At 40.6% G+C, this 12,693-nt stretch overlaps 1 protein-coding gene across 1 annotated transcript; it reads right to left on the reverse strand.

The window, feature by feature from the left end:
- Positions 1-3,749: 3,749 nt before the first annotated feature.
- Positions 3,750-9,411, reverse strand: SPATA45 (spermatogenesis associated 45). Its single transcript, XM_054587524.1, has 2 exons — positions 9,135-9,411; positions 3,750-3,769 (listed from the first exon to the last, which is right to left on the reverse strand). Exons 1-2 carry the CDS (start codon positions 9,409-9,411, stop codon positions 3,750-3,752), a joined length of 297 nt encoding a protein of 98 aa, XP_054443499.1.
- Positions 9,412-12,693: the final 3,282 nt, after the last annotated feature.

Below are 12,693 nucleotides of genomic sequence, written 5' to 3' on the forward strand. Positions count from 1 at the left end.
ATTATGCAACTGAGAGTTCATTTTCTCTCTTCACTGCTTGCTTGCTCTTGCTCACTACTTGTCTGTACTCATACTTCAGAGTTTAATTTTTTGATGTGCCTTTTTCATCCTTTTGATTAAATACGTCAAGGCAGCATAAATGACATTTCACGTACCAGATCTGAGTAACAGAAAGGATTTCTAGAGACACATGTATGCTTGTTAGAGCTTAACTTTTCAAGCATAAGCAAATCTCAGTGACCTTTTTAAATTACGGGAAAGCATGTGCTAATGATCACAAGTCAATCAAAAAGATAGAATGGAAAGAGATAACTCAGGGATTAGTAGTGTTACAAATTTAAACGTGGGGTTCCAGGCAAAACATCCTAGTAGGCCCTCTTCACCCCTCTTGTGTTCAGCTAACTCCAGAACAAGCACACATCTGCGAAAGAGGACTCCTTTGGCAGCCATCCTTGTAATTTGTGAACAATCTGAGTGGCATTTATACTTTAGATGTTAAAAATCATGCAAATAGCTTCTCATTTCCTAATTTATTTGTTTACTAGAATAAATACAGAAAACGCATAGCACGTAAAAGCATAAAGTGTTAGAAGTCTAGTGTCCTCTGTGTGGGCCTTTTCTATGGATCACTTCTGAGGCCCAAGTTATTGAAATAAGTGTAGAAATTTTCACAGCTAATGTATAATACATTTAGAATTAGAAATTTCCACTCTTTCCTAAAGAGCATGAGAGCCTCCCACTCCAATCTCTACATGATCTTAATTAACATCCTTCAAAAACCATCTTTAGGGCATTACAAATCGAGAACTCCGAATTTGACTGAATAGGCTGTAACTGAGGGAAGCAACAGAAATAGGAGAGGGGGGTCTCAAGATTGGATAGACATCTGACAGTCTTTTTTGGCCATCACAAATATATGAATTCCTTTCTTTGGTGAATTTCTCACCTTATTATAGTCCATTTCTACTGCAGAAGCTGAAAATACCAGGTAATCTCTCTCTCTTTTTTTTTTTTTAGCCTTTCTTGCCGCTAGGGCACTGATAATATAACCCACCCTAGATTTTTTTTTTTTTTTAATTGATGAGAGAGAGGAAAAGCTAGTATCTAGCTTTCCAGGCAACAAAATCCCAGTTAATTTTAAGGGATAAGATACAGGCAGTCCATAGCAGATGGTGTGGTCAATGTTGTGAAAGCATTTTAAAAAGACATCTTCATGGCAAGAATATGTGTCAGTTAGGGGGCAGCCCAAAGGGTACATTGCAATGAACATTTTTAATTCTTTTTCTTCACTTTTCCTGTATTTGTCCACAAGACTCACATGAAAACACTTAAAATAGAAGAAGAAGTCAAATGAAAGAAAGAACAAGAAAACTGGTCTCTTACCTTAATGAGGCAGAGCTCACCTTCCCCTCTGCCTGGACCCTCCCTTTGGACACATCTTCCATGCCAACAAAGAAATTCAGCCCCCCCCCCCCCCCCCCCGCCATAGCCTGCGAGACCCTCTCCAGGGACGAAGCATTGGATTGGCAGCAGTGGCAGGCCATGCTGAAGTCTTAGTTCTGAGTACCAGGGATGCCCCAGGGAGCCTTCCTGCACAGGCATTAGTGGCCTTGACTTGGGAAGTCCCCTGCAGACAGCTCTGCAGGGAGCCAGAGCAAAAATGGAGCAAATGCCTGCCTGCCCATCCCCCTGCATTTACTGAGGGAGCGCGTGCATCAACAGCTCTGAAACACTCCTGGGAGGCATGGGGAGGTGTCTGGACATAATGTGATTTCAGCTAGGGCCCCCAAAATACAGTTTTTTGACTTTTCAGTTTCTCTCTTTGGCCCAAGGCTGTTGCTGTTATAAGATGTAGAGAGGAGGACAAAGCAGAAACACCTAACTAAAGGAAAGGAGGTAGGGGAATAAAAGCTTCCAGGAGGAGGTGGTATTTAAACTAAAGTTGGCCCTGACTGGGCAGCTCAGTTAGTTGGAGTATTGTCCGGTCAGGACACGTACAAGAATCAAACAGTGAATGCACAAACAAGTGGAACAACAAATCGATGTTTCTCTCTGTCTCTCTCTGTCTCTCTCCCCCCCAACACCTCTCCCTTTCTCTCTCTCTAAAATCAATCAATCAATCAGCTAACGTTATCCAGATGAAGGGGAAAACAGAATAAAGCGGAGAACCACAAGTAGTTCCATAAAACCAGGGAGAGGTTCACCCAGGGAGGAGCTAGAAGAGGATTATCAAGAAATGAGATTAGAAGGTTGTTCATTGTATTATACATAACCTGACACTCATTTACTACATGTTTATTCTCTGAGATTCATCTTAGATTGAGTCAAAAAAATGATGCTGTATTTGATAGTCTTTATGTGGGCAGCTAAGTTCTGGTAGATAATTCTCCATAGGTGTCTCACATTTCCATGTGTCTCAGGAGCAGAAATGCTACAGCTTTTGCCCCAGACTATCTCTTCAAGGATGTTTGTATGGCCAAGGGCCTCGGAGGACGGAGATGTCTCCCACTGGACCAGAGGGCAGGTTTATTTACTGACCAGTGTAATAAAGAGAATGTCTTCTTCCAGGCAGAGCTTGGGTTTCTTAAGCTCCAAGGTCTTCAGCCATGAGGCAAACCCTCTGTGTGTATGTCCTGGGTCTGGCCAGTTCCATGTCATTTGGGAGGAGGATGGGGGGACCAGTCAGAACATGAGGCTTGTGCTCCTGGCTGTGCTCCGTGTAGTCAAGTCTTTTGCCTCTGAACAGAGTCTTCTGTCTTCTGTCAACAACCATGACCTGCGGCAGGCTAACCCTTCATAGCTCTTGACACTAGATCTTTTTTCTTTCTTTCTTTCTGGGTTTTTTTTGAGAAGCAAAATTTAACCTTTGGTTTGGATTTTTTAATACACCATCAGGGCCGATGGGCCCTGGTGCAGTCCTAGCTGAGATAGGGTTTTAGGCTAGTTGACCAATCCGTATGCCTTCCAACATTAATATGCTTTGGCTTGTGAATCTGTGCTTTCTACGGAGGGAAAGGGCAACCAAATAAAAGGTGAATATTTCACTGATGTAAAGATAAATGCAAAGAAGTAGCTGGGTTCCCAGCCAAGTAGTACTCAGCTTGCCATATGGAATAATAGGCTATTAACTCAAACTGCAAAATGGAATACAGGCCAAGTTAAAATCAGAAAATTAGCCTGCTATCCAAGAAGGAATGACACAGAGACGATAGTAGCCAAATAGGATTTGGTCACGAGATAATTCTAGCAATGTCTGCCTTAGGAATGGGCAATAAAATACAACAATAGGCTCCATTTATAGGCCTGTTATTACTCTCTCAAATATGTACTTATTCAAATGATCAGAATCATAGCTCTACAGAGTTAATGCAATTAAGTATTTAGAAGCAAGCTGTTAATTTTGAGAACTTTAGCCTTCTACTTGATGAGTGTAGTTGGTCAACACTGATGTATAGAAACAAACAAACTAAACATTTTCGATTAATAAGAAGAACATCACTGTAAAATGAAATTTTAGGCAATACATCTTTGAAATCTTTGATGACTCAAATCCTTGCTTTAAAACATCTAACCGATAGAATGGAATACATGAAGATACAATACATTTTTTTATGACTTAACAAAATGTTTTCTTGTTGATCTAGCAAATAATTTTGGCTTCTTTTATAATTAATATTTGTAAATAGTTTAGACAGACACTGAAGAAGGATCAAAGAGATGGTATTTTTTTGTGTCTTTGGGGATGCATTTTATCCAAATATAGCATTATCTGGAAAGAAAAAAAGAAGTACTTGTTATGCAACTTACAATACATTTCACAGATTTCAAAATAACCCTGAGGGCAGAGAGGATGAGTCCTGTTTCACAGATTTGGAAAGGAGGATTTAGCAACACTGAGTGACTAAAGGCATGAGACTAGTCAATGGCAGACACAGGACATGAACCCATGTGCAATGGACTGAATGTTTGTGTCCCCCCAAATTCCCGTGTTGAACCCTTGATCCCAGTGGGACGGCATTAGAAGGTGGGGCCTTTGGGAGGTAATTAGGTCATGAGGGTAGAGCCCTCATGAATGGGAATAGTGCCCTTATAAGAGGAGGCCCGAGAGCCAGTCAGCCCTTTCTGCCTGTGAGAGGGCGCAGCAAGAAAGCAACCGGCCCTCTAGCCGCCAGGACGAGCGCCAGTGCCCAGAGCCTGACCTGACCCTGTCACCTCAGGCTTCCATCCTCCAGGCTTCCAGACCTGCGAGAAGTCAATTTGTTGTTTAAGCCACCAGTGCGGGATCATTTTTTTACAGCATTCCAAGCCAGGACACTCAGGTTTTCTGTTTTCAAGGCTAGTGTCTTTGAGTAAGACTGCCCTTCCCTTGGTGTCCACACCTCTAGGTGGAAGGGTGAAGAGAGAGCTTGGTGAGGGGTTGTAGGGTCTTGGGAAGTTCTATTTAGATAGATAAGTCATTTCCGATGACTTGGCTTTTGAACAAAGATCTGAATAAAACAAGGGGGAGAGAGAGAGAGAGAGAACACTCCGGACAGAGGGAACAGGAGGTTCCAAGTCCCAGAGGTGGAAACCAGAGTGATAGCATCCCAGGAATAGGAAGGAAATCATCGTGACCACGTGGGGTGAGGCCAGGGAGAGTAGAAGAGATAGGACTGAAAAGATAAGCACACGGGACCAGGAGTGGATTTTATCCTCAGTGCAATGTGGCACCATGGATGAGTTTTGAGCTTCAAGTGATGTATCTAATATATGTTTTTAAAAGGTCACTCAGGCTGTTACGTGAAGAACTAAATGTGGGAAGTAGCTGGATTGGAGGCTGCGGGACAGTTGATGTCTCTGCTGTACTTTGGGAGAGAGGTCATCATGGATCGGATCTGGGTGGTAGCAATGGTCAGATTCAGGATTAATTTTGTTAGAAGAGTTGACGGAACTTCCCTACAGATTGGATGTGGGATGTGAGACAAAGAAGAGAGTCAAAGGTACTCCTAGGTAGTTGGCCATTTTCTGAGATGAGGAGGGGTCAAGGGTGAGGATTCGTGTTGGGGGAAGGAGGATAGGAGTTTTCTGTTTTGGCAATGGTACGTTTGAGATAACATCAAAGAGCGCTGGCAATCTGATGCATGCAATCAGATAGATGTGTCCAGAACTCAAGAGAAAGGTCAGGGCAGAAATAGAAATGTGGGAGTCATCAAAATAGAGATGAGACTTTAAGCCCTGTTACAGGCCAAAGGTCAGGTGGGAAGAAACGAGGTGTGGACGAGAAGGCTCAGTGTTGAGCGCTGGTGTTCTCCCCCGTTCAGAGGACAGAAGAGGGCCATCTTATATAAAGAGGATGCTCTCTTGTAGTTAATGATGTTTATCATTTGATTCACTGCATACAGCTGAAGGCCTACTAGAGTAATATGCTCATCAACTTCAGATTTACTGTCCCATCTCCTTTTTTTACCACTGAGGGTTTCCTCTTTGTATCTGCTGGCCTCCTGGAGGAGGGGGTGCTCTGTCATCTCTGCTGTCTATGTGGCAGACCCAAGCTTCTGGTCTGCTTTGGGCTAAGTTCTCTTTTGGGGTGAGTTCACTTTTGGCTGCCTTGAAGCCAAGGCCTCCAATATATAATAGATTTATTTTCCAGTAACGAAGCCAACAATTTTTACCTCCATCTATCTCTCAATTGATGTAAACCCAAATTAGCAACAGAAGTGTTGTATTAGTGACTTTTTCACACCTTAACAGTATTCAGAATAAAGTAGACACCCCCCCTGCCAAAAAAAAATGTTAACACCCTTTTCTAATACCCAGGTACTTTCCACTTGTGGAAATAAAAAGAAAATAAGTGCCAATATCCCCTTTCTAAAAATCCCTGATTAAAATTAAAGTTGAAACCAAAGACCGTAAATTTAAAGTACAGATTAATGAGAAAACCCTGGGGGAGAAATGTTAATAAGTTTGTGAATACACAGCACTGGATCAAAAAAGTACCATTTGTTAAGATGATTGGTTTTCAAACTTGCTTGTCTCAGGATCCCTTATACCCTTAAAAATTATTAAGGAGCTTACCAAGCTTTACCAATTATTACCAAGCTTTTGTTCATGTGTGTTGTCTTTCTCAGTGTTTACCACATGAGAAACCAATACTGAGGAAAAATGTAAAACTCAAGAATACAAGTCTTGATTCATTAATGGTCAGGGTAATGGTGTTATTATATATCTTACTGCTCTGGAAAACCCCAGTTTATTCCCATGAGAGCATGAGAGTAAAAATGCAAAATAATATCTCGGTATTATTATTGTCACCAGATGGGGACCGGGCCGAGTCTACCTCAGCCCAGGGGATAGTATGTGGGTCCTTGACATTGTGTAGGAAAGGTTTAACAACACACGTCCAGGTGATTTTCAGAGTGTATTTATTGGCGCTCTCTTCTGGGAGCATGCCCACCTCTCTTCCCTCTCAGGCGTGCATCTCCTGAACTCCAGGTGTCCCCATGAGACTTACGACCTGGAGAGCTGTAGGCAGTGGCAGCCCGTCCCTGGCTTACCCCCTGAACCTGTCCTCAAGGCCCCTTTTCTCTGACTTTTCAATGAACCAAAGCAGCCCCGCCCAGGCCCTCTCCTGTTGCTTCTTCTAGCCTAAGCCTTTCTTTATTTCACCGCCCCGGCTTTGACAATCAAAATCAAAAAAACAAAAATAGTGTATTCATTAAAGCTGGGGACAGCCAGAGTTTAGGAGAAAGAGAATAAAAAGTTCACATCTGTGATAAGACATGGCATGCTCCAGAGAGAGCCCAGTGCTGGCGTCCTTTGTCTTGAGGGCTGTTGCTTCTCTTTTGCAGCTGGGAACCCAAGGGAGTTCTCAGGGGTGGGTTTTAGCAGAATATTCTTCAGTTTTCTGGGTGTGTTCTTTAATATGTTGATGTGCCAAAATGAGTGCATAGAGGGACCAGCTTTGCCTCCGTCTTAAATTTGTTTGACTCTCATTGGGTTTTTTGTTATTTATTCCCCTGACTTCTTCCCTCCTTGGGCTTGGCTGGCACTAATGGCACTAATTGGGTCTCTGTTATCCATCTCCCTGACCAGGATGATTTAAGCTATTTAGTCTGGTTAGGGAGGAGAGGTGTAAACAATTCCCTCTCAAGTGTCCTTGGTTAGGGAAGAGAAGACCTTGCCCTCTACTAGCCAACTGTAAATTGCTTGACTTGTTTGACCTTATTTGTCTAACCATTTGCCTCAGCTTCCCTCTTCCCACTTGTCAAAAACATTCCCCTGACATATGCCCTCATCGGTGGGCTCAGTTGGTTGGGCATCGTCCCATCAATCGAAAGGTCACCAGTTTGATTCCCAGCCCGGGCACATGCCTAGGCTGTGGGTTCGGTCCTTAGTTAAGTCACATATGAGAGGCATCCAATTGATGTTTCTCTTCTTCTCTTTCTCCCTCCCTTCCCCTCTTGATAAAACAAAACAAAACAAAACAAAAAAAACCAACAAACAAATGAATATTTTTTAAATTCATTTTTAAAAAGAAAAATTTTCTCCTACCATCTAATGATCCTGCCTCATTATGAAAATAGCTTTGACCTCACGGACCCCTGCAAAAGATCCTGCAAAAAAAAAAAAGTACCCAGGGGTGCCCAGACCACCTTTTAATAACAACTAGTTTAGACTAATTAAAGAAAGAACATGTATTTGCATGCCAATTACTGTAACATTTAAATTAGGTCTATACTTATTCTACATGTCATCATCATAAAGTTGAGTTTCTGTTTAAGTCTGTTAACTTAAAGGGAACAAAGAGCTTCTCTGCAATATTTAAAGGTTTATTTTAGTGTTCCAGAATTATAACCTTGATATCATTTATGTTGGTTATGGAAATTATATTTGTTAGACTCTGTTTGGTAGAAAACCATGAGTATGCCCGCGAAGTGGTAAACTATATTGACTATGTTGGTCATAGGAGGTGAATTTTACCTTTCACTATTAAACTTGTGAGAATTAACTTACTAGCTGTGATTTAACTCACCCAGCTCCAAGTAACTCAACCAGAATAAAAAGATAACACTTAAAATTAGGAACACTTAAGGCATTCCTCCTTGTAAAAGAGTTTACATTTTAATGTAAAATAAACACAGGACTATACAGATTAACTGTAAAACACAATGGAGAATCTGACACTTCCAGGCCGTACAACTTCATCCTTTCAACACCGCCTACTAGGAGCACGTGGCAAATGCGAAGTCACAGCCCCTTATCAAAGAAGCTAAATCTCCAATATGGCGATTCTTTTGTTTCTGACCTACCTTGTCATTTTTTAAAAGATTTTATTTATTTATATTCAGAGAGGGGGAGAGGAGGGAAGAAAAGAGGGAGAGAAACATCAATCAGTTGCCTCTGGCACATCCCCAACTGGGGACCTGGCCCGCAACCCAGGCTGAGCCCTGACTGGGAATTGAACTGGTGATCTTTTGGTTCACAGGCCAGTGCCCAATCCCCTGAGCCACACTAGTCAGGGTACCTTAATCATTTGTTGGTTGCATTTAATATAATTATACTCTCCTTTTTTTTTTTTCAAATAAATGGAAAAAACATCATTCTCTTTTTCCTCCTGCAAAATAATACCACCATTGCACATCCCTTACCCCAACCTCCCTCCACATTTTATTACTGTTTGGGGGGGGCCTTTTGTTTAATATTTTCAGCAAAATCATTTCCATTTTATCTCAATTTTGCATGTGGAATTTTTGCAGAGGCAGCAGAAATTGGTGAGCTAGGAGGCCTCCTGAGTTTTTGTGGTCTATTATAATGACCTATAACAACTTTTCTCAAAATACGGCTCTCAGGCCATCAGCATCAGAATTGTCTCTGCCTGCTCAGAATGCAGGCCCCAGGACCCAGACTAGAGCCTAGGGGATGAGGAGCCTGGATGAAGAGCCTGGGATTCTGGGACTACAAGAAAATGGGACTCTTTGGTCTCTGGTCCTCCATCAAATAGCCTAGTTTACTGATGCTTTTAACTTTAGACAGTCTGCCTTTAAGTTATCCCAGAGCAATACTTATGAACCTGTTTTAACGCCAGAAATTCTCCCTAAATTTATGTATAAATCCCTCCAGTTGATTGGGAAGGACTCCTACCCACAGCATCTTACTCTTTGGTGGAAAGTGCCTTTTCTCCGTGTGAACAAGGACGCTCAGTTTGACCCAGGAGCTCCTGCCACTGTCGGGAACAGGCTCTTTGGTTTGGGTGTGACTACAGGAATTACAGGCACCACTGAAGTGCCTCTTCTGAGGTCTCAATAAGCTGACTTGATTGCTTCTTTCCACCAAGCAGTTGGACTCACGCTTTTCATTTATTTCCTTCAGGAGATGTTGCATGTCGTCTTTAATTTTTGTAATTCTTTCATTGGTTCTGTTTATAGATGACATTATGCTGACAAACTAATCATCAGGTGCTTCTTGGTGTCCTGCAAACAAATGAAAAAAATACCATCAGTTGCCTGCTTGATCCAGAAGCTACTACTGTTCGCAATCAGGTATTATCCTGTTTTCTCCCCTCCTGCAAGAGACCCCCAACTGCTGCGCGCTCCCCCATCCCACACCTCACTCCATTTTTCATTATTGTTTGCTAAGGTCTTTCTGTTTGTTGATGTTTCTTCAGGGGGAAAATAGTTCAGAGAAAAGGTGTAGTAGAAGAATGCATTTTGGTTTTTACATATTATGCATTGATTCTTGCTCTTAGGAAGTTTTGTTGTCTCTTCTGATTATAAAAATAACATATATTTATTATAGAAAATTAAGAAAATGCAGAAAAGCATAAAGAAGAAGATCTAAATTCACTCTTGATCCAGAGACAACCAAATTCACATTTTGGATGTTTCTTTCCCAATAAATATCCAAAAAAAAAATTATTATAAAAAGTATAGAAAAAGACATTAAATTGACTATAGTAGAACATGAAATTTTAAATATATAAGGGTTGTTAAGTATTTGGGAAGATTTTGCTTGTTGAGACTATACACTTTTCAGGTGCTTGAAGTGTGTACAAATCAGATTAAATTTACAAAGGAAGTTTAAAGTATTTAAAGGACTTGAATTAGCTGAGTTTATAAATGGACTGATTTCAAAGAAGTGTTCAGTCTTTTCAACTTGGGTTAATTTCAGAAAAAATAAGGATGATAATACTTTATACAAAAGTAACTCAATTTATAAATAGAATACAAGAATCATTAAGGTTGGCAGAAAGGATTTTAATGTTTTAATTTTGAAAATCACTGTTATTGAAAATCCAAGAAACTACAAATAGTCCATTCTACACAACAAAGTCTATCTCAGACATTAAAAAATAATAATCTCACATTAATATTTTATATAGATGAACACAACTTCCATTTATTTAAATGACTATATAGGGTGGGCTGGATTATTAGACAAACATCATAGTGAAAACTACTAAAAATTCTGGAGAAAAATATTTTTTAAAATGTGTTAATAATGAAATGACAAGAGATAATGAAATATTAGGACCAAAATGAAGAGAACAAAAGAACTAGAACCCAGAGAAGGAGCCGGGACCTGGGTTTGCCCTGAGGATATTTTCTGACCCCAAAGGGTTAGAGAATTAGTTTTGCTAGCTGTGTGGACAACATAAAAACCAAAGCCCAAAGCCTGTGCACAGTGGGGGGTTTAGAGAAGACTTTTCCTATATTAATCTGGGACCCAAAGTGTTAGCCCCTCAGGATAAGAGTGAACCAGATATAAACTCGCTTTTCATCACCATCTTGCACGGTGAATGTTGTCTTAGCACTAAGCATAGCTCTGGGGGAAAATTCACTCCACACCCCTCCATGAAAAGTTGTAAGCACTAGCTAACTCCTGTGCATTTTCAGCCCAAAATCACAACCAAGGTGGTTACAAGAAATGTCAGGCTCAGAATTTAGCTAAAGGGGTTTCTTTCCTTGCTGGGAATAAATCCAAGTGCCTGACAGAAGCAAGCTCAAATCTTTCCTGGAAGAACTTCACCCTAGGCCTCTAGGAATCCCCACCAATAATTTTTCAAAGACGACAACTAGCACACAGCCGAGGGTAACCAATCAAGCACACCCGTAAGACATCCTGAAGTAAGGACAGAAGAAGCAAACCCATGAAATCTACATTCCTTAGAAACATCGGACAGACTATAGAGCAATTACACACACTTCATATAAAGAAATAAGAAAGCACGTTTTCTACTATCTTCAGGAACCAAGAAACCAAAAAGAATTTCTAGAAATGAAAAATGTTTTTAAATAAATCAAAAACTCAGTGTCTGGGTTCAGCAGCAGACAAGGAAGGATTCAGATGAAGAGAGAATTAGAGAACTAAAGGGTAGATCAGAAGTAATTATCCTGATTGCAGCACAGAAGGACAAAAAGATAGAAACTATGAGAAGTGAAATATGTGGAAGACACAGTGAGAAGGTCAAGCTTATGTGGAATGGGACGTCCAAAGGACAAGAAGGAGGCAGAGGCAAAATTTAGAAAAATATTTGAAAAATATCCAAAACTGATGTATGACATCAGTACATAGACTCAAGAAGCTCATATAACAAGTCAGGAGTTTTTAAAAATCCACACTTACAGTGAAATTTAAAAAAGAAAGAACTTAAAGAAAATCTTAAAATCAATCAGGGAATAAGAGGCAGAACAGTTGGGCCCTGACCTAGTAGCTTAGTTGGTTAGAGGTTTGTGTTGATACACCAAGACTGCATTCAATCCACAGTCAGGGCACATACAAGAATCAACCAATGAATGCATAAATAAGAGGAACAACAGCTCTGGCTGGTGTGGCTCAATGGATTGAGCGCCGGCCTCAATCCATTGTGAACCAAAGGGTCTCCAGTTCAATTCCCAGTCAGGGCACATACCTGCGTTGCAGGCCAGGGCCCCAGTAGGGGGTGCTCAAGAGGTAACCACACATTGATGTTTCTCTCCTCTTTCCCTTCCCCTCTCTAAAAATAAATAAATAATTTTTTTTTTAAATATTAGCAGAACAACAAATCGGTTTCTCTCTCTCTCTCCCTCTCTCAATAAGTAATTTTTTTTTTTAAAAAGAGGGGCAGTTGGACTAACACCCAACTCCTCAACAAGCAACAATAAAAGCTATGAAACAGAGAAATTTTATTTTCAATGTGCTGAAGAAGTTATATTGATGGTAGGTCAGCATATAAAAAGATATTCAGCATCATCCATCATGAGGGAAATGTAAATCAATACTGCAATAAGATACGATTAGGTACCATTAGGATGGCTGAAATTTAAAAGACTGAGCAAATCAAGTATTGATGAAGATGTAGAGGATCTGGAACTCTCACCATTGCTGCTGAGATTGTAAAATGTACAACCAATTTGGAAGATGGGTTGGCAGCTTCTCAAAAAGTTAAACACACAGTTACCATGTGGTCCACTCCTAGGTATTTACCCCTCAACAGTGAAATTCTCCATACAAGTGTATGAAGAAATTATTTGTACATACAAAAACTGGTACATAAATGTTCACCACAGCTTTATTTATATGAGCCCAGAAGTTCTACCAACCCAAGTGTCCGTCAACACCTGAATGGATAAAAAATTGTGGTACATCCACACGATGGATACTACTCAGTTATATACAAAAGGAATGGATTATTGATACACACAATAACATGGATGGATCTCAAAATAATTATAGCGA

The sequence above is a fragment of the Pteronotus mesoamericanus genome, unplaced genomic scaffold (assembly GCF_021234165.1).
Source record: "Pteronotus mesoamericanus isolate MK-2021 breed Mesoamerican mustached bat unplaced genomic scaffold, CSHL_Meso_final scaffold_1186, whole genome shotgun sequence".
NCBI classification, from domain to species: Eukaryota; Metazoa; Chordata; class Mammalia; order Chiroptera; family Mormoopidae; genus Pteronotus; species Pteronotus mesoamericanus.